Source organism: Meleagris gallopavo, chromosome 1 (assembly GCF_905368555.1).
Source record: "Meleagris gallopavo chromosome 1, MGAL_WU_HG_1.1, whole genome shotgun sequence".
Lineage (NCBI taxonomy): Eukaryota > Metazoa > Chordata > Aves > Galliformes > Phasianidae > Meleagris > Meleagris gallopavo.
Window position 1 is genome coordinate 165,884,382 of NC_139404.1, and position 25,642 is coordinate 165,910,023.

Consider the following 25,642-nt stretch of genomic DNA (forward strand, 5'->3'; position numbering starts at 1 on the left):
TTCCCACTTTGATTTTTACCCAGAATCTCATTAACTATAATAGTTTAATCTCATGCGAAAATCTTGCTTGCTTTTATCCTTCCTGTCTCTATTAGCAGGAACAACACTGATATCCTATTGGAAACACTAGGGTTTCTTGTTTGTGCTGCACTTCCTCCACTGCCCCCATCCAGACTCTTGCCTTCCTTTGTATCCATCCTGCTCGTCTTCAAACTTCGGGGTTTCCTCTGGAGTTTTCACCCTGAGCAAACAGCTTGCACTCACTGTCGGAAGTTCTTTGTCTCCACTTTCATCCTAGGCCTTCATTTTTTTTTCCAGGCTGTTCTATCCCTGCTGATTTGCAAGCAGTATTCCTCAAGGTATTGGTGAAAAGTTGTGGCTATCAGATGAAGTTCTTGGTGACTGGAAAAAAGGCAGTGTCACACCCGTGTTTAAAAAGGATAGAAAGGATGAGCTAGGGAACTACCAATCTGTCAGCCTCACTTTGGTGGTGGGGAAGACCATGGAGCAGATCCTCCTGGAAGCTATGCTGAGATACGTAGAAGTGAGGGAGGTGATATGGGATAACCAGCATGGCTTCATTAGGGGTAGATACTGCCTGACCAAACTTGTTGATTTTTATGGTGGTGAAACGGTGTGAGTGGACAAAGAAAGAGACACCGGGCTTCAGTAAGGCTTTTGACACAGTCCCCTATAACATCCTACTCTTCAAATTGGAAAGATACGTGCTTGATGGGTTGATTGTTCAATGGATGAGGAACTGGTTACAAGATAGACCAAGATAGGTACCCAGAGAGTGCTGGTCAATGGTTCAGTGACTGGATGGAGACTGGTGATGAGGCACGTCCCTCAGGAGTCAGTACTGAGACTGGTGCTCTTTAACATCTTCATCAGTGACATTGAAAGTGGAATCATCTCCTTGTACTCAGTACTGGTGAGGCCGCACCTCGAGTACTGTGTTCAGTTTTGGGCCCCTCACTGCAAGAAAGACATCGATGCCCTGGAGCAGGTTCAAAGAAGGGCAGCAAAGCTGGTGAGGGGTCTGGAGCACAGGCCTTATGAGGAGCAGCTGAAGGAGCTGGGATTGTTCAGAGAAAAAGAAGCTCAGGGGAGACCTTATAGCTCTCTGTAACTACCTGAAGGGAGGTTGTAGTGAGCTGGGGGTCGGCCTCTTCTCTCGTGTAACTGGTGATAGGACTAGAGGGAATGGCTTCAAGCTGTGCCAGGGGAGATTCTAGCTGGACGTTAGGAAATACTTCTTCTCTGAAAGCCTTCTTTCTGAAAGCCTTCTTGCAGTGGTCAAGCACTGGAATGGGCTGCCCAGGGAGATAGTGGAGTCACCGACCCTGGAGGTGTTCAAGGAACGTTTGGATTTTGTGTTGAGGGACATGGTGTAGTGAGAACTATTGGTTATAGGTGGATGGTTGGACTGGATGATCCTGTAGGTCTTTTCCAACCTTGGTGTTTCTGTGATTCTGTGAATCGAGTGCTCCCTAAGCAAGTTTGTGGATGACACTAAGCTGTGTGGTACAGTCAACATCCCTGAGGGACTGGATGCCATGCAGAAACCTAAACAGGCTAGAGCAGAGGACACATGTGAACCTCATGAGGTTCAACAAAACCAAGTGCAAGGTCTTGCACCTGGGTAGTGGCAACCCCCACTGTGAGTACAAGCTGGAGGATGTAAGGATAGAGAACAGCACTGCCAAAAGAACTTGGCAGATGTTAAGCTGGACATGAGCCAGCAGTGTGCCCTCACAGTCCAGAAAGCCAAATATAGAGTAGACTGGATCGAAAGCAGTGTGGCCAGTAGGGCAAAGGAGGTGATCCTGTCCCTCTACTCTGCACTGGTGAGACTTCACCTGGAGTACTGAGCATCCACATGTGGAGTCCTCAGTACAGGAGAGACAGAGATGTGTGGGAGCGCGTCCAGAGGAGGGCCACAAAAATGATCCAAGGGATGGAGCACCTCTCCTATGAGGACAGGCTGAGACAGCTGGGGCTGTTCAGCCCAAAGAAGAGAAGGCTCTGGGGAGACCTGAGAGCAGCCTTGCAGTATTAAAAGGGAGGCTGTATGAAATAAGGGAACAGACACTTCAGCAGGGTCTGCTGTGATAAGACAAGAGAAAATGGTTTCAAACTAAAAGAGGGAAGATTTAGATATTGGATATAAGGAAGAAATATTTTTACAATCAGGGTAACAGGTTGCCCAGTGAGGTGGTGGATGCCCCATCCCTGGAGACACTGAAGGTCAGGCTGGAGGGGCTCCAAACACCTGATGTAGCTGTAAGTGTTCCTGTTCATTGCAGGATAGTTGGACTAGACAAACTTTAAGGATCCCTTCCAACTCAATTGATTCTTTGATTTCGTAATCAAACACAACTCACACTCATTGGCTTAATCCATCAGCCAGTTTGAATCCAACCAACCTACATGAGAGAAATCAGGAATTTTTCCATGCTTATGTGTGTGTTTATCAGCTGTGAACTCTACATCCTGATTTTTATCAGTGTTGCAGGAGGCACAGAGGTTGCACAGAGGGCTTTGAGGTCTCCATCCTTGGTGGTTTTCAAGACCAGACTGGTTAAATCTCTTAGTATCCTACTTGGAGTTCACAGTCAACCCTCCTGTCTAGCCTGGATGATTGTCCTGTGCTATGGTCCAGTGCCAGGCAGAATCTGGCAGTGAAAGACTGGAATGGTAAGATGTAGTGAATCACATAGGAAGTCAAGACATGACTATGGAGTGTTTTTTTTTTTTTCCAGTTCTTGAAACCGATCTTTGGCTTGATAAGAATTCCTGCATTGTGGGTTGTTGTTATTGGTTTATTATCATTATTATTATGCTTGTTGTGATGTTTGACCATTCATTCAAACTTGCCATGGTTAACACTGAACTCCAGGCTTCCTTTTTAACTTCTGCTTCTTCCTTTCTCCATCCCCTTATTTTATTGTTGTTCAAGCTTGTAAGCTGAATGTCAAATCTGAACTTGATCCTGCTTATGTGCTTCAGGACTGTGTTCATTCTTTTCATCACAATTTTTGTAGATTACAGTTTTTATAATGCTACACTTCCATTTAAATTAATCTTGTCCACATGGAAATTTGCTTCGAAGTCTCAAGCTTACCTATTTTCAAAATGAATTATTCAAGTATTTTTTTTTTCCTAGAGATCTCCTTGTTTCTAGTTTCATGTGAGAATTTTCTTAATCTTTGTAAATGTTCCTGTGAGCCAGTAGTTTTCTGATTATGGCATTTCTCATTTCTCTTCAAAGTCACCACCTCTGGTTTGTCTTCTGTGCTTTCCTTCTGATTACAAGTTTTTAAGACTGAGTCTTTATTTCATGTCTTATGTCATATTAGCTCTATACCGAAAAAAAGAAACCTAAACTCTTTAATCTGGAACGTAACTAACCTTGAAAATCACTGTCAAGCAGAAATGTGTTAAACTTGGCTGGTAATGAGAGGACTCTTGAAACCAAATCAGGAGTTCTATGATTTAAACAAATATCATTGGCTGCAATCACAATCTAAAAGGAAGCCGGAAAGAGGCATAAATATACTACTTGCATACTCAGCTTTTTTTTTTTTTAAACTGGGTCAACTGTTGCTCATACTAAATCTGTTTATCCAGCAGAAAACTATTTCTGAGACCTTTCAGAATGCTTAATGTAGGGTGCTTCACTAATTTCCTGCTCCTCCTTTTCCTCAGACGAGAAAAACTTTGCCTTGCCTTCTGTGACAAAACTGCTGAAAATCATTCTTTAATGGAAGCACTCCAAGGTTAATGGAATAGCTCTTTCAGGTTCTTTTTATAATATCACTGATTTATTTCTTGAAACACTAATGATAATTAGAAAAACTGTTGAATCAATCACTAAGAGAACATATCTCCCTTCTTGGCCACTTGTGCTGTGTTATGATTCTTGTATTGTTTATATGAGCAGACCATTCATAGTTCAGCACATTAAACTGAAGATGACTATTTCTCTTGTTTTGTCTTGTCAGATTTTTCTGATCTTTGGAAACATCTTCAGTCATCTGTCAGGAACAAAGGCAAAGCAGAAAATGGCTGAGCAGCCAAAACTACTTCGTAGACCTCTACCTCCTAAGCTGCCATCTAAACTGTCTACACCAAGGGAGAAGGTTGGTAAAGGTAAATTATATAAAAACAGTTCTTGTAGTGCATAGTTTCAAATTCCATATGTTCTCTGAAGTTAACACACAAGAAGATGAATCTGTTAGTTAATCTGTAAATTCACAACAGAGCGCAGGGAAATACATATGCTGGCTTCAGTCAGGCAGTTCCAATGCTGAGCTCCTTGACAGTGCAGTATGGAAGATCCTCAACAATGCTGATGTTCAGTGCAAGCATACTAATGCATGTTGATGCTTGCCCACTCTCTTACCGAGTGCAAAATGTGCTGGAGGTGTCTATTTGTAATTGCTGTGGCTGTTCAACAAGTGATTAATCTACATAATCATAGAATCACGGAATGGTTTGGGTTGGAAGAGACCTTTAAGATCATCTAGTTCCAACAACCTCTATAGGCAGGGACACCTCCTTCTAGACCAGTTTGCTCAAAGTCCCATCCAGCTTGGCCTTACCAGCAAGTGTTGTAAGCTGCTAGGGTAAAGCAGTGTGAACAGGACTGTGTGATTATCTGAACCACTGCATCTCTCTGGGAGGCTGTTCATGTAAAATAATGGAAGAGTAGTTGAGACAGGTGTAGGAACCTGCCACTCTTCTGACTTGAATGCTACCCTACTAGCTTGTCCAAGAAAATAAGATATAACATGAGAAACCTGTGGTTTCGGGAAAAGTTATATTGAAACAGATGAGAATCAAACCATAGGGGTAGTGATATACAACTTTGATTCAGAGAAAATAAGAAAAAATGTTTGGAGTGATGGTCATATTCTTAGAATGTACATTTATGTGAAAAGACATATACTGGCTTATGTTATTTTAAAGGCATCAGGAAATCCTATTTAAGAACAAGAGACTTGCAGTGCAGTATGGTTCAGAAATAAGTAGACATTTTATGTGCCAGCATACATGAATGAAAAGCTCTTTTCAGTTTATATAAGGTAGCTATTGATTAAATATTTAAGCATTAACCTTTAAAAATAAAAACGAAAAACAATAAAATGATCTATAATAAAATATTTTTAACACAAGTGATATAAGAAGCTGGAAACTATTCACTGATCCTGAAACAGATCTATAAAAAATATTCTTCATATTTGAACAGATTCACTGACTTCAGCAAAACTGTGAGACCCCAGGATCTGCTATAGAAATGTGGCATATTGAATTTTTCAACTATTTTTTTCACTGATTAACACATGAAACTTAATGTAATATGAAATAATAAAGGTCATATCAAAGAACAGTGCTGTCCCTACAAACTGATCTAAAGAGAACAAATCATTTACTGCTTTTTATTTCCCTCTGGATTCTGTAATTCAGTTAGAGCATCTACATAGCTAAAACTATTCAGTCTTCATGTAATCCTGAAGAGAAACCACCAGAAGGAAAAAAATATTTTGTATTATGTTTGAAATAAATTATAAGCAACTTTATTTGTTACAGCTCATTTGTTTTTTGGTTGTTTTTAGAACACTGTCATGGTATATTTGTAATTATTAACAGGTAACACTAACTTTTGAGGAACAATGAGGACATATTGTGTAATATCTTTATGAAAGTACTAAAAATATTAAGGAGAACTCAGTTTTTTTTTTTTTTTAAAGTAATTATTAGACCCTTGATATTATTAGGCCCTTCTGAAGCTGATAAAATCTGTTCAATACATTTCCAGACTTGCACTGTCAAAACAGATGTAAGTATTTCTGGCTCACTCCGAGAACTATGCTCCAACGATTTAAAACATTTTAAAAGTGATAGATAAACCTTTTATCCTCAGAGCTTTATTGTGATGGCTCTTCTTGTAGTAGAGCATATGATTAGCGATGGTTGCTATTTATAGATTATGTATTTATATAGTACACCTGACAAGAATCCAAGATCCGCACAATAAAGTTTGTTCAAGGATCATTTCTCCAAATGTAACCGTTGCACCTGACAGATATTTAAACAGCAGCATGACCATTGATCAAAAAGCAACTCTTCTTCAGCAGTGGTGTTTCAATCATTTTTTGGGGACAGAATTGTTTTGTGCTTCATGAAGTGTGAGACTCAGACCTGGGGCCTGGAGCTCTGAGCTAGGAAAAAAAAGATGAGCCTTTTAGTGGTATGTCGTAAGTGTCTTCCTCTGCAGGGAACTGTAGAAAATGAGGATGTAATACAATAAAGCAGTTGACTGAAAATGCAGAAAAAATTTCAAGGAGATGTGGTGGTGGACTGTACCTGGTAGAGAGCTTGAAGTTGTCAGCCGCAATACTGGAAGGCAAGAAATCCAGGGAGATAACCCAATCCCAAAGAGGCTTCTCCTTCAGCAGGTCCCAGAAAATGAGTTTCCCAGCAAAGGGAACAAAGCAGCAAGCTTGTGCAGGCTGAATGAAGAGTAATTTTGTAAGAACTTCTTTGTTGATAAAAGTGTTCAGGACTAATTACTTCTGGATGTTTGGAAGCTAGGGTCTAGCTAAGGAACCAGTAGACCTTCAGAATGAGCCCTAGTAGCAAAGTGGCTATTATGTGAAGAGTGTGAAATGAATCTCCACCTCAGTGGTGTGGGACACTAGGGCTCAGCACCATCGCACCACACGTTTCTCATTAAACTGAGACGAATAAGATAAGTCAATAGAATTTCTAAGCTTCATTCTCAGTGTCTTTCTTTTCTCTTGTTTTCAGCAGGCAGGGGTTTTGGACAATACCGAGCTAGAGTGGTGAAGAGTACAAATGATAAAAATGGAAAAGCTGTGTCTGACAGTTTTGCCAGTACTCAAGGACAAATCAAGCAGACAGATGTTTCCTTCAGCCATGGTCACGTTTCCCAGAATCCGGTGAAAACCCAGCCTAAAGATACATTCCTGTCTGTTCATCAGATTTGCCAAAATCAAACACAAATCCAACTCAAAGATCTCCTTCAGTCTCAGTACCTGTCTGGCAGTATCCAACCCCAGTCTGACCACATTTCTTCTTGTCCAATACATTTCCAACACCAACATGTATGTCAGCTTAATCAAGACAGTAAATATGGGCAAACACAGATCCAGTCCAAAACGACAGGTTTTCATGACCAAAGGAGAGTTTTAATTCTGTCTGAAACAAGTTTCCCCGCAGAAGATGTGAAGCAGAAGAGTGATCTAGTTTTTAAGAATAATAAGTCTGCACATTGGTCTTTACAAAGCAATACTGCAAGCCTGGTTGGTCAATATGAAATTATTCCTATCTGTTCAAGCAGACCAATGCCAAACCAAAGCAAAGAGAAAAATGTGTTTTCTGCCCAAATTCCTAGGAGAGATTTTATTCTTACTAAAAGTCCCAGTGGGCCTGATCACTTCTCATTTTGCAAAAATCATAAATTCTCTCATGTGAAGCGTCAAAAATTACAGAGCACTGGCCCTGCCCATTCCACTCCTCCTGTATTTACACTGGAAAGTTTAGCTGCAGGTTCTTCTCACCATCTGCCTTTGAAGACAACACTCAAAAAGCCATTTGTTTCCCACTACAACTATGAAGTCCTCAGTAACCGATTAATGACTGAAAACAGGAGTTTACAGACTGAAGTTAACACAGTGATTTTGTCTGACATTGCTTTACCTGCAGATCAAACGAGAAAGCCTGAGCAACAGATGTTCCTAGGTAATTAGTATTAAAAGTTATAGTATCTTTTTGCAATCTCTTGCAGGGAGAAAAAACAAAACAAAACAAACAAACAAAAAAACTTTGGTTTTGTTTGGTGTGTCTTTGAATTTGCCCTCATTACTTGAGAAATAACTAGTGCAGAACTATAGCTTGTGATAACTAAGTGAAATGTTGTGTCTTCAGATAACAGATAACAGATTTAAATGTATGCAACTTTATTATAACAGATGGTGAATGGGAATTGTGAGAAGTCCCGTCATTTAAGTCTTTGAAAATAGTGGGTCCATTCATCACCAGGATTTAGGAGGGCTGTTCTGACTCTTTCATGGGTCTTTGGCCTTGTTTTCCTGTATCTTACTGAATGCAAAATGAGGAACAGACTTAGAATTTTAGTATCACAGAATCATTAAGGTTGGAAAAGACCTCTAAGATCATCTAGTCCAGCTGTCAGCCCATCACTACACCCACTAATCATGTCTCTCTGTACCACGTTTCCATGTTTCTTGAACACCTCCAGGAACAGTGACTCCACCACCTCCCTGGGCAGCCTGTGCCACTGCTTGATGACTCCTCTGTAAAAGAAACATTTCCTGATATCCAACCTGAACCTCCCCTGGTGCAACTTAAGGCCATTCCCTTTAGTCCTATCACTATAATTTGGGAGAAGAGGCCAACCCCCACATCACCACCTTCCCTGAGCTTCCTCTTCTCCAAACTCAACCATCTCAATTTCCTTGGCTTCTCTTCATAAGACCCTTCACAGTTTCAATGCCCTTCTCTGGACATGCTCCAGCTTAAAACAAAGATATATTTGTTTTTGCAGGATTTTATTCAGGACTGACCAGTGTCCTACTGTGTCCTGTATTAGTGGTATTGCACAAATGGTTGAGCTGATATAAGCCAGAAGAAGGGAGGAAGTGGAAGGAAGAAGCAATGGGGAATTCTGATGTTGCTTCCAGTTACATAGTAGCTTGGAACCTCTGCACTAGAAACTGTGCATGAGCTGGAGGAAGAGCAGTGAATTCCCTAGAGGACTACTTTTGGCTTTCTCAGTGCTGCTGCACAGCTATAGTAGAGAAATGCCTTCCATGGGTTCCATCCTGGGATGTGGTAAGGTGAAGCTGGGTTTAACAACTGGGTTTAGAGGTGCTCCCAGAAGCTCCCAGAAGCAAAGTAATTTTGTAATTACTTTGCATGAATTCAGCCTTTTTTTTCTCTCAGAAAGCCAAGTCTCAAATGTATTCCTTGGTATCAGTTTTCCACTACTGACAAGTGAGTAACTGTGACTCATGGGAAGAAGTGTTTACCTCATCTTTCCACTGTGGCAGTCTAGAAGCAGGTATACAGTTATTTCTGTACTATCACTATAAATCATTAGCACAGTGGAAATGGTGTGTCAGTGTATGGTAATAATATGAAAAGTGGAAATGCAGTCTCAAATAATGGTCACATTTAGGGACTGTGTGTTCTTTGGCACAGGGGATGCGATTCTGGTTACTGATGTGTGGTTCTGTTGCTCAGGCACAAGTGCAACAAGAGGGAAGCCATTCCAATGGCAGGAACTCTATTCACTGTGTTCAGAGTGTGAGAAATGTGATGCATTTTGTAAGAGAAAGGTGGCACTCAGATTCTTCTGATGAAATGCAGGGGCAGACACCTGGCTATAGAGTTTGCCTTCCTAATTGTATTCCATTTACCCAAACATGAGAAAGGCTAGAAGCAGCACTGTATGTTTGCCATGGGCTTTTCTGCAGGCTCTAGTTGGACCACACTGTTTATCCAAACTCTGCATGGGTGGGAATATAGGTGCTGTGTCGCTTGGGACTAGAAAAGCAGTTTTGAGGAGGTGAATAACAGGTGGACATTTCATCCTACTGGAAAGGTGCTCTGTTGGAGCAGTACTCTGATGTGGTTCTTTTCAGCAGCACTGTAAAGAAGAAAAGTATAATAAATTCAGAGCATTTTCTGAGGCCTTGTCTCTGCCTCTCCAGTCCCTCTCAAGGTCATCCAACCAGGGAATAACTGGTACTGTAGTGTCCCCTTCTCCCTCTCATTCTCAGGCAGATGCATCCCTTCTTCCTAACTTTGAGTGTTATCTCAAAAGCATTTTTAAAGAGATCTGTGAAGCTGGCAAACCACTGGCTACCTTAAGTGGTAAGTGATTGCATGCTGAAACTGAAACCTCGGGGAAGCAGTTCGTACCACCCTCAAGTTGATCATTTAATCATAACTAGTAATGCATGCTTCTTCCTTAACCCATGGAGAGAGGGACAGAAAATTCCAGAAGGCAAGTAGTAACCCAAGGTAGATATCTAAGATGAATGGAATGAATGAAACACAAAATATATATCTCTTTTTTGACCACTTACAATAAAATACAGTTTTGCAGTGACATTTGCTGACTGACACTTTATGTTATACACCCATGGTCAGCTGCAGAACTGCATGAAAAGGAGTAGACCCATGGCGACACTATTTTAAGCACAGAAACTCAAAGCTGTTCACTTTAGCCAGCAATGAGGCTCTATTCTGGTTGCTGTACCACAGATACAGATATGGTGACTGTGGTTTAGAGAAAAGCGTTACCTGAGATTAATTGAGAGAACCAGTAAATTGAGTGTGTGCAGCTGTTAAGCTATATATTTGTTCACCTCCTGGTACTGCTTGGGCAAATTACTATCTGATGTCAGATTTTAGTGCTGAGAATGCTTTTTTGTGAAACTATTTTGTAGCAGTGTCAGCACAAACCTTTTTATGATCAACCTTTTTATGATCAATCTTAGGCTCAGATTTTTTAGGACATAATTACTTCTCAAGCAGGCTGGGTCCAGCTAGCTGGAAAATGTTTTGCACAAAAGGACTAGAAGACCTGGTGGATGACAAGTTGAATGTGATCCAGCATCATGTCTTTGTGGCAAAGAAAGCTGCTCACATACTGGCAATATTTTAAAAAGCATAGCCAGCAGTTCAAGGGAAGTGATTATAACTTCATATTCAACTCTTGTAAAACCACACCTGGGACTCCCCACTATAGGACAGATATTGATACACTCCAGCAGAGGCTGACAAAAATGGTCAGGAAGCTGAAGCAGTCGACATATGAGAGACTGAAAGTTGAGTTTGTAGAGTCTGAAGAGAAGATGCTTAAAGGGAGATCCTACTTCTGTCTTCAGCTAGTCAAGCTCTTCTCAGAAGTTCACAGTGACAGCAGAAGAGGCAAGTGACACTTGACGCTGGGAAATGGAAAATTCTCATTAGATATAGGGAACCCTATGCTGTGTTGGTCAAACACTGGCACAGGTTGATGGGAGAAGTTGTGGATTTACATCCTTGGAGATAATCAGCAGGAAAAGGCCCTGAGCAAACTGATCTAGTCCTGCTTTGAACAGGGAGCTGGATCTGATGATCTTGGAGATCCTTTCCAATAAGAATTATTTTATGATTCTGTGTGTTTCTTGTACCAACTGAAGCTTTAAAATTTATCTCTTATGTATCTAAGGTCTTTCTTACTGCATTTAAATAATATATAGGGCTTTTGTGCAATCAGATTCTGAGCCATATGTATTAAAGAATCTATTTCTTGTGTATGTAACGTGTCTGCTATTACTTTGCACTTCTCTTTAGAAATGGCCTCGCAAGAAAAAACAAGAAAATCTGATATACCAGAAGAAGTTTTGCAAGAAGAAAAGAAAGAAAAAGAATATATTATACATTATGTAAAGTCAACTGAACCTGATAGAAAAGAAGGACCCTTTTCAGGTACAAACTAGGTTTTTGTGCAGTAGTCATAAAATGGCACTGTGATAGATCATTCTCAGAAATATGTCATGACAACATCAGCCTATGGGGGCTACAGCCACTACATATTGTTGAAGTAGCAAAATAGTGGAATTATAGCGTAAAAAAATAATCTACAATATTGACTTGGCTTTGAAGTGACAGTGAGGTTGAAGGCACAAGACCTAAAGCACTCTGGAGAAAGGTGCTACTTCTGAACCCTTTGGGGTTCAAAAACAATCCAACACATGACAACCCTGTAGTCTCTATCTCAGCAAATAGTAACTATGTTGGAAGGCAAAATTACTGCAGGCCATAATCCAATTCTACTTTTTGTTTGTTTGTTTGTTTGTTTGTTTTTTGTACATGAAGACCTATTCTCCTCCTATCAAAGGAAAAAGAAAGGAAGAGATTGTAAATGAACTGCAATCTTTATATTTCTTTGCAGACGTTCGTGAGTCAAATTTATTACTATGTGAGAGTCTTGTCTGTGTTTGGCAACAGAGGATATAAATTATTAGATTCAGGAAGTCTGCAGAACACCTTTCATTCAGTCTTCATTATCTAGTGTTTACATTCCCCTAAGAAATTCTGTAGTGCTTGACACACTTTTTCATATCATAGATGCTAATAATGCCCCTGACAGCGGTAGTGTGGAGGGTGACTGGGAAACCAGACTCCATTTTATGGCAAGCAAGAAAGATGAAGAGGAAAAACTGATGTTCAGATCCCAAGTAAAAGTATGGCATTGCTTCTTGAACAGGAAGACTGCTCTCAACCTTCAGGTATAGCCGTTAAAGATGCAGTACACATGTTGCTGTATTTAATCGTTAGTTTTCATTCCAAGCATCCAAGCATTGGAAGTTTTCATTCCAACGTCCAAGCACTTAATAGTCAGTTTTCATTCCAGGCTTTGCAACATCATCCACAGAAAAAACAATCTTAAAATTGGTCCTGGACAACAGCATGAAAAAAAGAAGTGACTAGAATGATTAAAATGGTTTTGATAAAATTAGAACAGCTGTAGGCATAGCTCTTTTACATGCTTTTCTACTATAGTAATGTTGCCTAAATTCTTCATTGTTTAATTGTTCTTTCTTGTACTTTCGCCCTGCACTTTTACTGTCTTATATTCTTTCTGATGCATTCCACATAATTTTCATGGCACTTGCTGTGCATTATACCTTCTGCCAAAGTGTTTGCCATTCAACCCAAATTATGCCAGCACCACGAAAAGGAGCCATCAGATGTGGAAAATGAGAGAAAATTCCTCCTGCTTTTGGTAAGAAATCAGCAGAGATTTCATATTTCAGGGTTTCTGTGAGAATGCCTGCTGATATAAACATTGTCCATTAATGGATGTGAACCAGCTGTTCTGGTCAGATAAAGCTTCAACCAAATTCATACTTGGGATTCTCTGCCAGAATTCATGTTTCTGACCATAAATTAGCACAATGAAATAATTTTCTAAGCCACTTTTATATAAATAGTTTGTAGGCTTCAACCCACTGTCTGCAGCAGGCATTCATTGGAGTAGGAGTTGGTATCTGGATAAACAGAATCCTTCTTGGAGGTAGATAGTGTTTCACGTATGGATTTTAATTCTCAGAATAAATACACGTAGTCAAAAGGTAGATGGGGAAAAACTGATCAGGGATTTGGGGAACAATTCTAACTTAATACTCCCTGCTTTTAATGCACACCAGTCTTAAGCAAATACTGTGGGTAAATTAACTGTAAGTATTTAATTCCTTTTACTGCGATCTTGAAAGAACTGGTGCTATTGTTTCACATTCTATCATCTAGGAAACCTATTGAAATGCCAGTATTCCCAGTGAATTTGATCAGTATCCGAAACTGCTATGCTGTGATGAGGCTGTTTGGAAGAAATGATAACAAGTTCCCCATGTTGTTTGCCAGTAGCAATACGGTAAAAATGTTGTCTGATACCTATTCATTTTGAAGTTCTGCTGCCATACACATAAGAATTGTCATTATCATTATTATTGTGTTACTTTATTATCCATTTCTTCAAATTTCACCAAAATTTAAACTGGCAATAACAGAGATGGAAATACCAGAACTATCATCATGAGCTAACACTGCTGTGAGTTCTCTTTTTTTAGTACTATAAAAAGCAATTATTGATTTTTCACCTTCTTGCCAGCAATACCCGTAAGTGGTTATAGAAAAAGATATTTATAGAACTTTTTTCTCTTTGCTGAGAAGTGTACAATAATTTAACCCTTCCGATACATAAATAACCTCCGAAGCATCCAAATCAATGGAGCTACTCCACACTTTACCAGCTAAGAGCTGACATCCTTGAGTGATCCCTACTTTTTTTATTCAACTTATCCACGTTTTATCGAGTTACTAAGAGAATTATTTGCTGACATTGCTGTCATTTCGCAGATATTTTGAGGCGTCTCACTGGGCCTCACCACATATTAAAAAGATTCTTTGTACATGGTCATCACTGGTGAAATCTGCCTTGCTGTGCTGCATCTGTACTTTTTCAGTAGCTGCATGAATTATTCTACATTACTTAAGAGTGCCCCATATGCCACTGCAATGACCCTGCCTTAGAGAGGCCTATTCTCCTGATGCATGTTGCAGAGAAGTTCAGGCTTGCCTTGAGTGAGCTGACATTTTCATACCAAAAGATGTGGCTACAAGCAGGGAGACAGGATGGATCTGCAGTAACACTGCATTGTTACGGCTGTGCTACTTCCTTTTCTGGAGCAAGCTGGTCGGTTATTCCTAGAATCTCCCCACTGCTACCTGTATAACTTCATGCAGCTTTGCTGAGTCCTCTTGTAATGGGAATGTGAAGATTTGTCACACTGTTCTTTTTTAACTATGGGAGAGCACCGAGACGTGATGTTTTATTGAGGTTGGGGTTGTGTTTCTTAAAATTGTCACTGTGTCTAGAAATTCCAGAAGTCTGGGTGAAGTCAGTAAAGAAATCTGCATAAAGGAATTGCATGGTCAGTACCTTGAGTCATGCTAAACTCAGTTCAGGGTAAGCTTTCTTGGCTGCCATTGAAAATCAGTCCAAAATCCTCCATGCAATTAATGTATAAAAGTTGTCAACACTATCAGCTTTTTTTCAGATATCTTTGTTTTACAAAGCAGAGTTTTATTTGTCTAAGGCACCTTTCCTTTGAAGTACTAAAACAGAAGTGTTGATTCATTAAAAGATTAGGTAACAATTTTATTTTCCTGAGTCACCAAGAAGTTGCAATTTGCTGAATATAAAACAATCCTAAATGTTATCAATATTGCTTTCTTTTGTGAACAGGAAATATTTTTCAGTGTCTGAGAAAGGTATTAGATATGAAAGCATGTTTTCATGCAACTCTACAGTAAGTATTGGTTTTGTGATTGAAGATGTAATTAGAAGCTCCAGCAAAAGCAATCCTTTATCTAAGTGATATCTAACCACAGTTTTTTTGTTGTTAGAGAAATGTGCCTGCCTTTTAGGCTCTTATGATCCCATCAGCAGACAGGGACCAAAGCATCCAGCCCACTGTCTTGTCCTTGGAGAAGTTAAAGAAAGAGATCTATCTGAATGCAGAATGGGATTAAGGAGCCAAACTCCCTTAGTGCGCAGAGCCCAGTAGCTGACTCCAGGGCACTCTGGAAAAGACAGCTAAGTCCAGAGATATATCCCTTTTCCATTCTCACTGACTGCCAGCCTTCCTGCCTAGGTCCAGCTGGGAATCCCAGTGCCATCATCTGCTTTAAGCTGAAACAGGACAAATTTCCGGGGTTTGCTGCTGTTTTAGAAACCACTCAAACGTTTAGAATTTAGCATTAATTAAAATGCTATGAACTGAAAAAGGGAAGGTCTTGCATGTGAAGTAGAACCACTTCAATTCACACAGCTTAGTAAATGTCAAGATTTTTCCTTCTTGGGCATGTTGCTAGAAGGCAAAGTGCCTGTTTTTCTTCTGCATGCTCGAAGATGGTTGTTTAAAATCAGAAAGAATTATTGCAGCTGTTTGTTGAAGAACTGAACTTTGTTTCATATGAAGAACTGATACTTGAGAACTCTTATCTGTTCATAAATAACCCAATTTGAAATAATTCATCAGCACATAACACATTTAAATCCATCAAAAATCCTTCAAAATCCTTCTAGTATTTAAGTCTATCTTGCTCATCCTACATCTCTTGAAGATTTCACGAGGAGTGGTGAGAACATTGCACTGCATGTTCATTTTCGCTGGAAATGTTTTTCCTCTTTAGAATGAAAATTTGCAGATATTTTTTTAGCATCTAGAAGAATTTCCAGAATTTGGATTTTAATTTTAAAGAAGTGTAAAGGATCTACCTGCAGTCCTACAGTATTACCACGGGAAATCCTCAAATGAGGTACAGTTTTTCTTGCAAAACAGGTTCAAAGAATCCAAGAAAATTCTGAACTCAAATGCAGTATGTAAACCTCATTTCATTATAGCATTATTTGTGATTTACATTCATGTATCTATTTATTCTAACTCTTAGATTGTATTGTATTGTATTATAACCCTTAGATCCAGATTTGATATGACCACCAGCAATTTAGTAGGTAGTGTATGTTATGTATACTGTGTATCTATCTGCCACGAAAACGATAAGTAATTCTGGCCTACAAGGAACGAGAGGCTAGATTCATATATCTCTTAAGGCGTATTTGAAATTGTATGTGACATTAATTAAATATTATCTCAGCATTTTTGTAGTTGAGATTGGATATATAACAATAACCACATACATTCCAGAGGGGTCATAATAATGCAGAAGCAGCACTCTCGCAGCAGAGCTTAGTATAAAACTTCCCATGTTAGAACTGAAAGTAAGAGTTCAATAAAGGAGCAATAAAATGAAAAAGTGCTTCATAGCCTGAATCTGAAGATGTTTGGATTGCATGCTTTGGGAGTTTTGGATCTACTTGAGAGGGTGAGTATATTCCAGAACTAGACTAGATGGGTTGAGCTGATAAATCAGGTATACTTTAGGAAGGTCACAAAGGGAAGTCTAACACAGTTTGAACAACATTAGAAAGTAGGTGAAAAAAGAAAAAGTAAGCCAAAAATCACAGAGCTTCAGGCAACTACAGAAGTGGGCCACTTATTTCATGGAACAATCAGGAAAGCAGCCAGAATGAGGGCACTAATAAGAGAGGACCTTGGTGCTCTTAGCGATCACAGGTGTAGATATTGTGTGTCAATATCACAGTACTCTCTCTGTGCTCTATTGTACACTGGTTCTCTGATCTATCTACATTGCAAAAGCATTCATTGTACTGCAGTTTACCTTGCAGAATAATAATTATACACAAAAGCAGAAGGGAGTTCCATAGCCAAAAGCTATGCTGTGTAAGTGCAATCTGTTCTCAAGCAGGGCAGCCAGGCAGGGCATGTGCCACTCAGTACTACACGACCTGTGGCAAGGGATTGCTTTTGATATTTTGATAAATTGAATATAAAGTTGCATTCTGAACTGTGTCCACGCTTGAAAAAGGAGAACAGGTTATTTGGACATGATAGAAATGAGCAGGAATGACAGTGGAGGACTCTGTGGCAAGAGGCAAGGTGGGCTGGGCTTTGGATTTGCTGACATTGTCTTCAGGCATATCAGTGCTGTTGCTTGAGCTGACTCCATCCACAGGAGAATCAAATTGTGGTATTTCTAACATTCATGAGACATCTGTGAGTCCTAGGGAACTGTTCTTAAGGATGTTACTTATTGCATTTAAGTGAAAATGCTGAGAGATTTCCTTACTCAGCTGTCCCATTTTTTTGTATTTCTTCTAGGCCTATTTTTTGTTTCACCTTCCAGACCTGACCCCATTGATGGATACTTTGGTCTGCCTTAATTTGTCATTCAATAATTTACTCTTCTTTCCTATGGAGGTATGCACTGCTTATTTTCCATGATTTCACTAGAAGTGATCTAAGTTTGAAATTCTATTTATTGGATATAAAAATTAACTTTCAACAAGCTGTGGTTTAAATGCAAGTGTCATAGCACAGCTGTTTAAAACAAATGAAAAAAAATAATAGTTTACAGTGTTAAAATATGCTTTGGTTACTTAGGGTTCAGTAAGAATTAGGGAACAATCACGGGAGTCTTTGTAACTCTTCTCCCAGGCTTCTGTCTGCTCCCACAGGTCCTTCTGTTCCTTTTATATTTTCTTGCTCCAGCAGCCTGCAGCAATAGTTCCAAATGTCTCCAGTTTTCCCAACACACTTAAGATATTCAGACAGGGTCTAAGGCAGCTTAAAATCTGCATTTACTGTGAAAACCCAAATTAGAGCATGCTTGGTGTGGACCAAATCGCTAGGAGTAAATAGCTACTAAAGTTTAGAAAAGTGAACACATTCAGATTGTATTATTTTTCCAGGCACTTGCAATTTCATCCATTTCTGACCATGCAGTCAGATGTTTGCATGTTGGAAGACTGTGAACATGTCACAGAATCACAGAATTGTAGGGGTTGGAAGGGAACTCTGAAGATCATTAAGTCCAACTCCCAATTTCCCTGCTTCTTGTTTTTCCAAGCACTGCACAGGATAGCATGCACAAGGTTATTGTACCTGAGGCACTGGTAGCTACATAGTTACATGGTCTCCTCCATTCAAGCTGTGTTTGCCTTGACAAAGGCTGTGCTTAGCCAACTTAACGTTACAGATATAGACTAGAATGCTTCTGGAGGTTCTCCAGTCCAAACTCCCAGTCAGAGTGGTGCTAATTCAGACCTTCTCATGTCATCCTCAACAGCACAGGGCCTCTGAGCTATAGGAGGTAAAACAATATTTTTCAAACGTTTCCAAAATGTGATCCTCCCTGCCTTTCTGACTCACCAGCCAGGCATACAAGAGCTTAAGAAGCGAGATGAATAACTGAAATAATAATGATCCTAATAGTTAACAGTCTCTTTTGAAAACTTTCACAGCTCTTTTTTGTGATTTCGATCCATGACTTGAAAAACACTGCAGTAGTCCTTTCAGAACTGGGAATCATAGAATCACCAAGGTTGGAAAAACCTCCAAGAACATCTAGTCCAACCTTCCCCCTACCACTACTATTGCCCATTTAACCATGTCTCTCAGCACAACATCTAGAAGTTTCTTGAACCCTTTCAGGGACAGTGACTGCATCATCTGCCTGGGCAGCCCATTCCAGTGCCTGACCACTCTTTCAGAGAAAAAAATTCATCAAGTTGAAGAATATTCATCGGGTTGTTTCTTTCTAAATGCTGACCAAACAAAATAGATTTTTGCCCCATTTCCGCTCATACGTTTTTAGTGGAAGCATTTTTGAAGCAGACATAATAGAAATTGAAAATTTCATCTCAAAAAATGCAAGATCAGAAACAAAAACAAGGCATATCATCAGAAATGCTGAACAGTCTTAAAAACGAGCAGCGCTTGCGACTCTGCTTGCAATTCTCAATTACAGTCTTGTAATCAATACAGTAAGTGATTGGCAATTGTGTCTCATGTGGTATCTGCAGTAATACTATCTATCTATCTGTGTAGTAGTCGTACTAGCAAATCTTATTATATTCATTTCCCTGTTCTTCTAGCATAGTTTGCTGTTACTAGAAATGCAGAAAGCTTACAACAGAACAGTGACTTGCTGTATGACGAACAGATGTTGGTTTTATCATTCGCTGTCCTCTTCCCTTCTCAGGTGTTTAACATTAAATCCTTACAAGTCCTTGTGCTCCGGAGCAACCCCATCAGAAAAATTCCAAATGACATTCACAGATTGAAGTCACTGAAGAAATTTACAATTTCCTTTAATTTGCTAGCAGAACTTCCATCTGGGTAAGTTATTATTTTTTTTTTTTTAGTTTTCATTGAGATGTTTGTGGCATTTGTAAGCACAAACAAGGATTTCTGTCTTGAACTACGTTATAATCTGTCACTAATTTTCATTTTAGTCATATCACTAAGCCAAACAGAAAGACTTTATCACGGTGACAGAAAATGAAAGTATTGGAATAGTTAATTGTAATTGCTTGCCTTATTGAATTTTCACTAAGAATATACAGGTATACTAGTTTGGTGCAGCTCATTTTCAGTAAACAGACACTTTAGCTGAAAATATTTTGGGGAAGAATGACCTTGTGGCTTCCATTCTTGGCTCTACTGTCTGCCTTTGTGTTGCAGTAAAAAGAGGTGAATTTTAAAACTTAGTCAGTACATTAAAATATGACTATTCTGTTGAGATGCTGTGCTATGGAAGTAAAATTCTACTTCTAGAGTATTTTGGAATGCCAAGACCCGGTTTCAACCCCCTTGGTTTTAGGTATTTAATCAAGGCATCCATCTCAACATCCACAGTGAGTGGAGAGAATACCTCTAGAGGTCATTTCAGCTCATGTAAGAGCTGAACCATAGTTTTGGATACCCAAAAGAGACTAAAACATCATAGCAGATATGAAAAATAGAGGCCTACACAATGTGAAGCAGTGAGGAATGGTCTGAGCTTCAGGTCAAGACTGGATGAACTCCAAAGGTCCCATTCAGCATTTATTATTCTGATTTTTGTGTTTCTCTGTTTAGGTTTCTAATTCTTAGTTCTGTTTCCTTTCTTTATAGCTTGTTTTTATTAGACGATCTCTGGTACCTGGACATTGCCTATAATTATATTAGCTATATTCCTAATGACATCAAGAACCTCAGGTATATAAGCAACGTAAACTGAAATTAGATTTCTACAGCATATTATATGGACTATACTTGGATGTTAATTGTACAAGTGAACACGTGAGGAAGATTCAGTACCCTCTTTCTGCCTTCTCCTATCCTCTGTGAAAAGCTCATTTAAACTGAATCAGTAAATGACAATTGTATAACTGTGTCACTTGATGGTAGCTGTAAGTCAAATATTCACATGCAAAACATGCTTGTTCTCTCATTTGGACTACATACATGCACATACACCTGATTTTTACGATAAGGAAAGAGAAGGTACACTTCCAGCCCAGGTGTGGTTGCTTTCAAGCAGTGCTGTTTCAAGTGTTGATTAAACAAGAATTAAAACCAAGCTCACCCACCCAGTAGAAACTGTAGAAAAGCAAATTATTCATGCATGTCCTTAATGTTGATGATATCTGTGCATGTCTAATGCATTCAGATGCATTGTCTTTCAAGATAACTGAGATATTTAAATTATATTTAGAAAAATATTGTATGTACGATTCTATCCAGTACATAAAGCACGCTGTAAAAAACATGTAGCATTTTGTTCATAAGTGGCTTAGTAGTTAATGAGAGTTAGGCAATTATATAAACCACTGTCATGTTAGAATATATTGTGAACAATCTGTAAATTCCTGGTGGTCCTTAAAATTACAGAAAGCTCGAGTATCTGAACACTGAAGGGAACCAGCTCTCTGCTTTGCCATGTGGGGTTTTGAATCTTCCACTAAAATCCCTCAGAATAGAAAATAATTTCATACACCCTTTGTTATGGAATGAAAAGATTCAGAGCCAACCTCAGAAGTTGATTCATCTGGCTGCCCTCTGCTTCTCCACAAATAATCTAAAGGAAAGATACAACAACATCACAGAAGATATTAAAAAGATTTTGGATGAGTAAGTAATACAGAATTACATCTTGTTCCCTTGCTCAACAGAGGAGTACTGTGTGCAAAAAATAGTTAGTTGGCCTCAATCAGAATGCATGTGTTAGTAGTGTGGAAGTCCATATTTTGTCCATTCCTTCACATGAAATTAGTGTTGATCAGTGATATGCTACTACGTACTGCAGTAGTAGCAATACCTATAGTTCCATGTAGGTATACTCAGTTCACATTTTGAGTATATCTGAGTGAATGTAAAAATACAATTAAGATTTGTTGGATGCTGCATGCAAATACATTGTTCTGTTTAATGTTCCTAGGGTTTTACACAGACACCTGTCTTCCAGACAAAACTTGTGTTGCAGCTTCATGTCTGGCTCTACATCGAGCCAGTCTGTTGGGAAGGGAGATTGACCTGAAGCTTACAGCTGAGATGAAAATGATGTCAGCTCCATTTCTGGGAATTTCAGAATTATTTTCTTCCCTGTCTCTCCACTCCACCTCAACTGCACAGCACATCCTTCTATTTTTGATGTGTCTGTCTCCTCCTTCCCCATGGGAGCCATGCAGACTGTGCATTAAGGCTAGAGTAATTACTTTTTTGGAATTGAGCAGGCCTCTACTAAACTGGAACTGAGGAAGTTTAAGCATCTTCTTCAGTGATGAACCACAGTCATTCTGAGGCCAGATAATTTCTTTAATTTGTGCTTTTGAGTGAGGAAGTTGAACAGCTGGGGGGGGTATATATAAACTTAGGAGGATGATGCAAAGTTTTTGAGCCAATTTCTTACCATTTTAGTTTTAGTGTCTGTGACTGCTGCAGTGGACCTCGATATGGCAAAGGACTTCAGCTCATCCAAATGTACAGAAATGTATTTAAATTTGGAAGGCTTCCTTTTTACTTCTATGCCTGCTCACCATCGTGCCATAGAAACTTTGTGTCTCAGCCTGAAGCTTGACTCCAGTACTTTGTGAAAAGGCATCTGGATTGCAGAGAAACTGTGAATGGGATAAAATAATTCAGAAATATGAGATCTTGCGTTGTGTCATTCAGGTGGACAGCCTGGGACTCTGCTGGTGTTATGGGATCACTTGCTGTGACTCCATCTTTCTTAAAGTGCTTTCAGCTCTGAATGGTTTGCTTCATATCACTGAATATGTAGCTGTATTGAAATGAAATGTAGACTCAGTTCTATGTAAAGTCAATGAAGTTAGATGCTGACCCTGTGTTTCCTCCAGTGACACCTGACAAGGTGTCAGATTCTTCCCCACAACTAGCAGTAAGCCATTTTACATCACTGTTCTTGTCAGTGCTCTAAGAATGGATAACTTTATTTCTGACCTAGATATTACATCCTTCAGTTATTTGTCAAATCTGCAATATTTTTGCAAGTCATGGAAGGTCTTTTTTTGCTATACCAAAAACTCTTCATTTTTTTTTAATGAATTTCAGTCCCCAAAGCTGAGATGTCTGATGCTTTTCTAAACATAATGATACTACTAATAAAAATAAACAAAATCCTCATCAGAATGAGTTAATGAGGAAGACAGCCTACAACAGATCTGGGATCAGAGCTCCTTCTTCAGATTTGGTGCTTGTAGTACAGCATAGTCAATGCTTTGTGTTGTTTCCCACCTTGTATCAGTGAAAGTGTTAAAATATAAATAAAAAGCATTGAAACTCATTTGCCATTTTAGGAAAGAAAAAAACCTAATCATCTGATTTTATTATCAATCAGTACAGCTACTGAACTATGATATGTAACGGATTTTTTGCATCTTTAATTAAATGATCAAAATCCATTATAAAGGCAGCTATGACCCAGAGACAGTCCAAAGGGAAGAAGAGGGAAAAGCTAAGGGAGAGATGAAAAACTGATGACATTCTTTGTACGCATGCAGTCCCATGGATGGACTACCATCTCTGCTCCAGTGATTAGATGACAGAACTTGTCTCAGAATAATTGTTGTATAAAATGTATCAGCAGCATCAAGGGCAGGGCCCATTCTCCTCTGACAATGTCATCAGCACTGGGCCACAAAGGCAACTTCTGCAGACTTCTCTGGTCCCATCAGTCCTGGATGTCCGATGACAGTTAGGTAGCATCAGTACACTGGAAGAAAAATAGCCTCCTATCCTTCCCCATCACTTCCTCTGCTTTCCACCCCTCATCACATTACTCCTGCTGACTGACCAGTGCACTCTGCTGGGATATGATCACAGGGCGTCGAAACTACCTCAGCATAAGGAGCACTTTTCACCTCCTGGTAGGTGCTCAGGCCTCTGTATATCTGTGCACGAAAGTAACTTTGCAACGTTTTCCTTACTTACTGTACTAATTATAGTAAAAAACTCAAACTGCTTTATCTGTGCTGAGATGGAGGCAGTGTGTTTAGTTGGATGTGCGTTCAGTGCGACTACCTGGCTATGGGCTGCCAAGAATGGGGCTGGTGACAGGAAAGAAGTTAGATTGACATAAATGCAAAAGCAGAAATGGATGGTCCAGAAAGAGAACTGAAAGGGGGAATTCAGAGGTTTAACAGAACTCGTGGACATTACAGTGAAGAGATCTGAAGGCTGTTATGTAAAAGACAACAACCATTATTCAAAGACAAAAACCAGGAAAATGTCACTTACCTAAAGACTGCCTTTTGCTAAATTCTAAGCCTTCATATGCAGAGTAGGAAATGATTTAGCATCTGCAATGCCTACCGCCGAGCAGGTGAGCTGAGTTACCAGCTCATAATATTGAGAGGAACTGAAAGAAACCAGCTTCTTCGCAGTGGAGGAAGAAAGAATTTTATCTTCATATAAAGTTGTCTGGAACTGACGTAACCTGGAGAATTTATGCATGCTGACGAATGGCTGAAATTCAAAATAATATCAAAATGTCACCAAAACCAGGAATTAGCAAGATCCCCAGTAAACTTCCCATCAGCCTTTGGCTTTGTCTCACATGTTCCTGGCTGCTCCTGGTGAGGAAGGTGAGCTGTAACAATGAAGAGTACCAAGGTCCTTCTGCAGCATTGGTTGTAGATAAAAACAGACACACGTAGCTTCCTGTGCTCTGGGCTTGGAGCTGGCTGGCTGAGAACAGATAGAGCTGGGCTGTGCCAAGCTGGCTTGAGGAGATGGTTTGTGTCAGCCCCCATCCCAGTTTTTATGCTTTTAGGGAACGGTAGTCCTACTCCTTCCAAAAGCATTTGCTAATGTTGAAATGTTCTGGGGATGTCTTCAATAGTTTCTTGAATTATTTTAGGAATGGCTGTAAAGCTTCCCAGGACTAATTAATAGAAGATATCTGGACTGAAAGAGTTTCGAATGCAGTCAGGTTTTCTGGACTAGATTCACAGCCTCTCTGCCAGGCTCCAGGGTAGATGACCATACTTTCTCTGCATTTCTAGCTTGGCAGCAGTGGAGTTGGCGCTTGGTGTGTCCTTCACAGAGAATTACTTGTAAAGGGAGTTACGGCAATGTAGGAAGAGAGGTGGGCATTTGGTGGTGTGAGAGTAGCATGAAGAAAATGATGGGTGCTGTTGTGTTCTGCAGAAAAAAAAAAAACACTGTTGCATGTGGACAGTGCTTCCCCAGGATGAACACATGATCACCTCCAGCTTGGGGTGGCTCTGCGAACACACCTTTGGACTGGAGAGCAGCACAAGCACGTCAATGTGACATCTGTGAGATTAGCACTCAGTGCTTTCCTCTGGTTCTGGGCAGATATGGCAGTTTGCATGGATACATCCGAAGTATATCTGCACAGGCTGAGGCTGTCCATTAGGACTGCATTGGCCAAAGAAATACCTGCAGTGGAACCGAAGTACTAAGACAGTTATCGCCCTGCTTAATCCTGCAGTTCATAAGCCTGAATTAAGTTACGTACAGCCAGCTCCCTCCAGTGGTATTTCTCTCTAAGTTCTAATGCATTATGAAATTGGGTTTTGCTTTGGGATTTTGTTTGTTTGGTTTTGCTTTGCTTTTCATACATGCACCCTAATGTGAAGAGGTTATGACATGACCAAGGCTTAAGCTCTCTGAATCACTTCCAGGCTCTTCTGCCCTTAAGGACAAGGCACAGGGAGCCAATTGCCTCCTGAAATTCCTATCACAGTGTGAAATGAAAATGAAAACCAGGCAAACCTGAGCAAAATTACTACTTGGCAGGTGAATACATGGCTTTCCAATTCAACTCAGCCTCTCTTTTCTCCTATGCAAAGGCCTTCAAGCTTTCTTTTTGTTTGCCTTGGGTACACCAAACAAACTTCCTAAACTCCACATGAGCATTTTACTATTAGTACTTTCTGCAGTAAGTAACTTAAAGTAACTGTACCACATCCTGGAGCGTAGGCATCATATTTGATATATGAAGTCACGAAGTATGAAGCAGGACAAGGGGAAATGGTTTTAAGTTGAGGGAGGAAAGACTTAGGTTGGATGTCAAGAGGAAGTTCTTTCCTATGAGAGTGGTGAGGTGCTGGAACAGGCTGCCCAGAGAGGTTGTGGAT

General features: G+C 39.7%; 1 protein-coding gene across 1 annotated transcript; it reads left to right on the forward strand.

Moving 5' to 3' along the window:
* The first annotated feature begins 3,584 nt into the window (after positions 1-3,584).
* LRRC63 (leucine rich repeat containing 63) lies at positions 3,585-22,784 on the forward strand. The gene is made up of 9 exons (XM_085215834.1): positions 3,585-4,155; positions 6,817-7,770; positions 11,398-11,532; positions 12,175-12,335; positions 17,355-17,453; positions 19,237-19,373; positions 20,151-20,234; positions 20,910-21,149; positions 21,936-22,784. Exons 1-9 carry the CDS (start codon positions 3,846-3,848, stop codon positions 22,093-22,095), a joined length of 2,280 nt encoding a protein of 759 aa, XP_085071960.1. The 5' UTR covers positions 3,585-3,845; the 3' UTR covers positions 22,096-22,784.
* The last annotated feature ends 2,858 nt before the right edge of the window (positions 22,785-25,642 follow it).

Coding starts and splice junctions, on each gene's coding strand:
- LRRC63 (XM_085215834.1), top strand. CDS start 3,846: ATGATAATTAGAAAAACTGTTGAATCAATCACTAAGAGAACATATCTC. Junction 12,336..17,354: donor AGACTGCTCTCAACCTTCAG/GTATAGCCGTTA, acceptor TATTTCTTCTAG/GCCTATTTTTTGTTTCACCT. Junction 19,374..20,150: donor CTAGCAGAACTTCCATCTGG/GTAAGTTATTAT, acceptor CTTTCTTTATAG/CTTGTTTTTATTAGACGATC.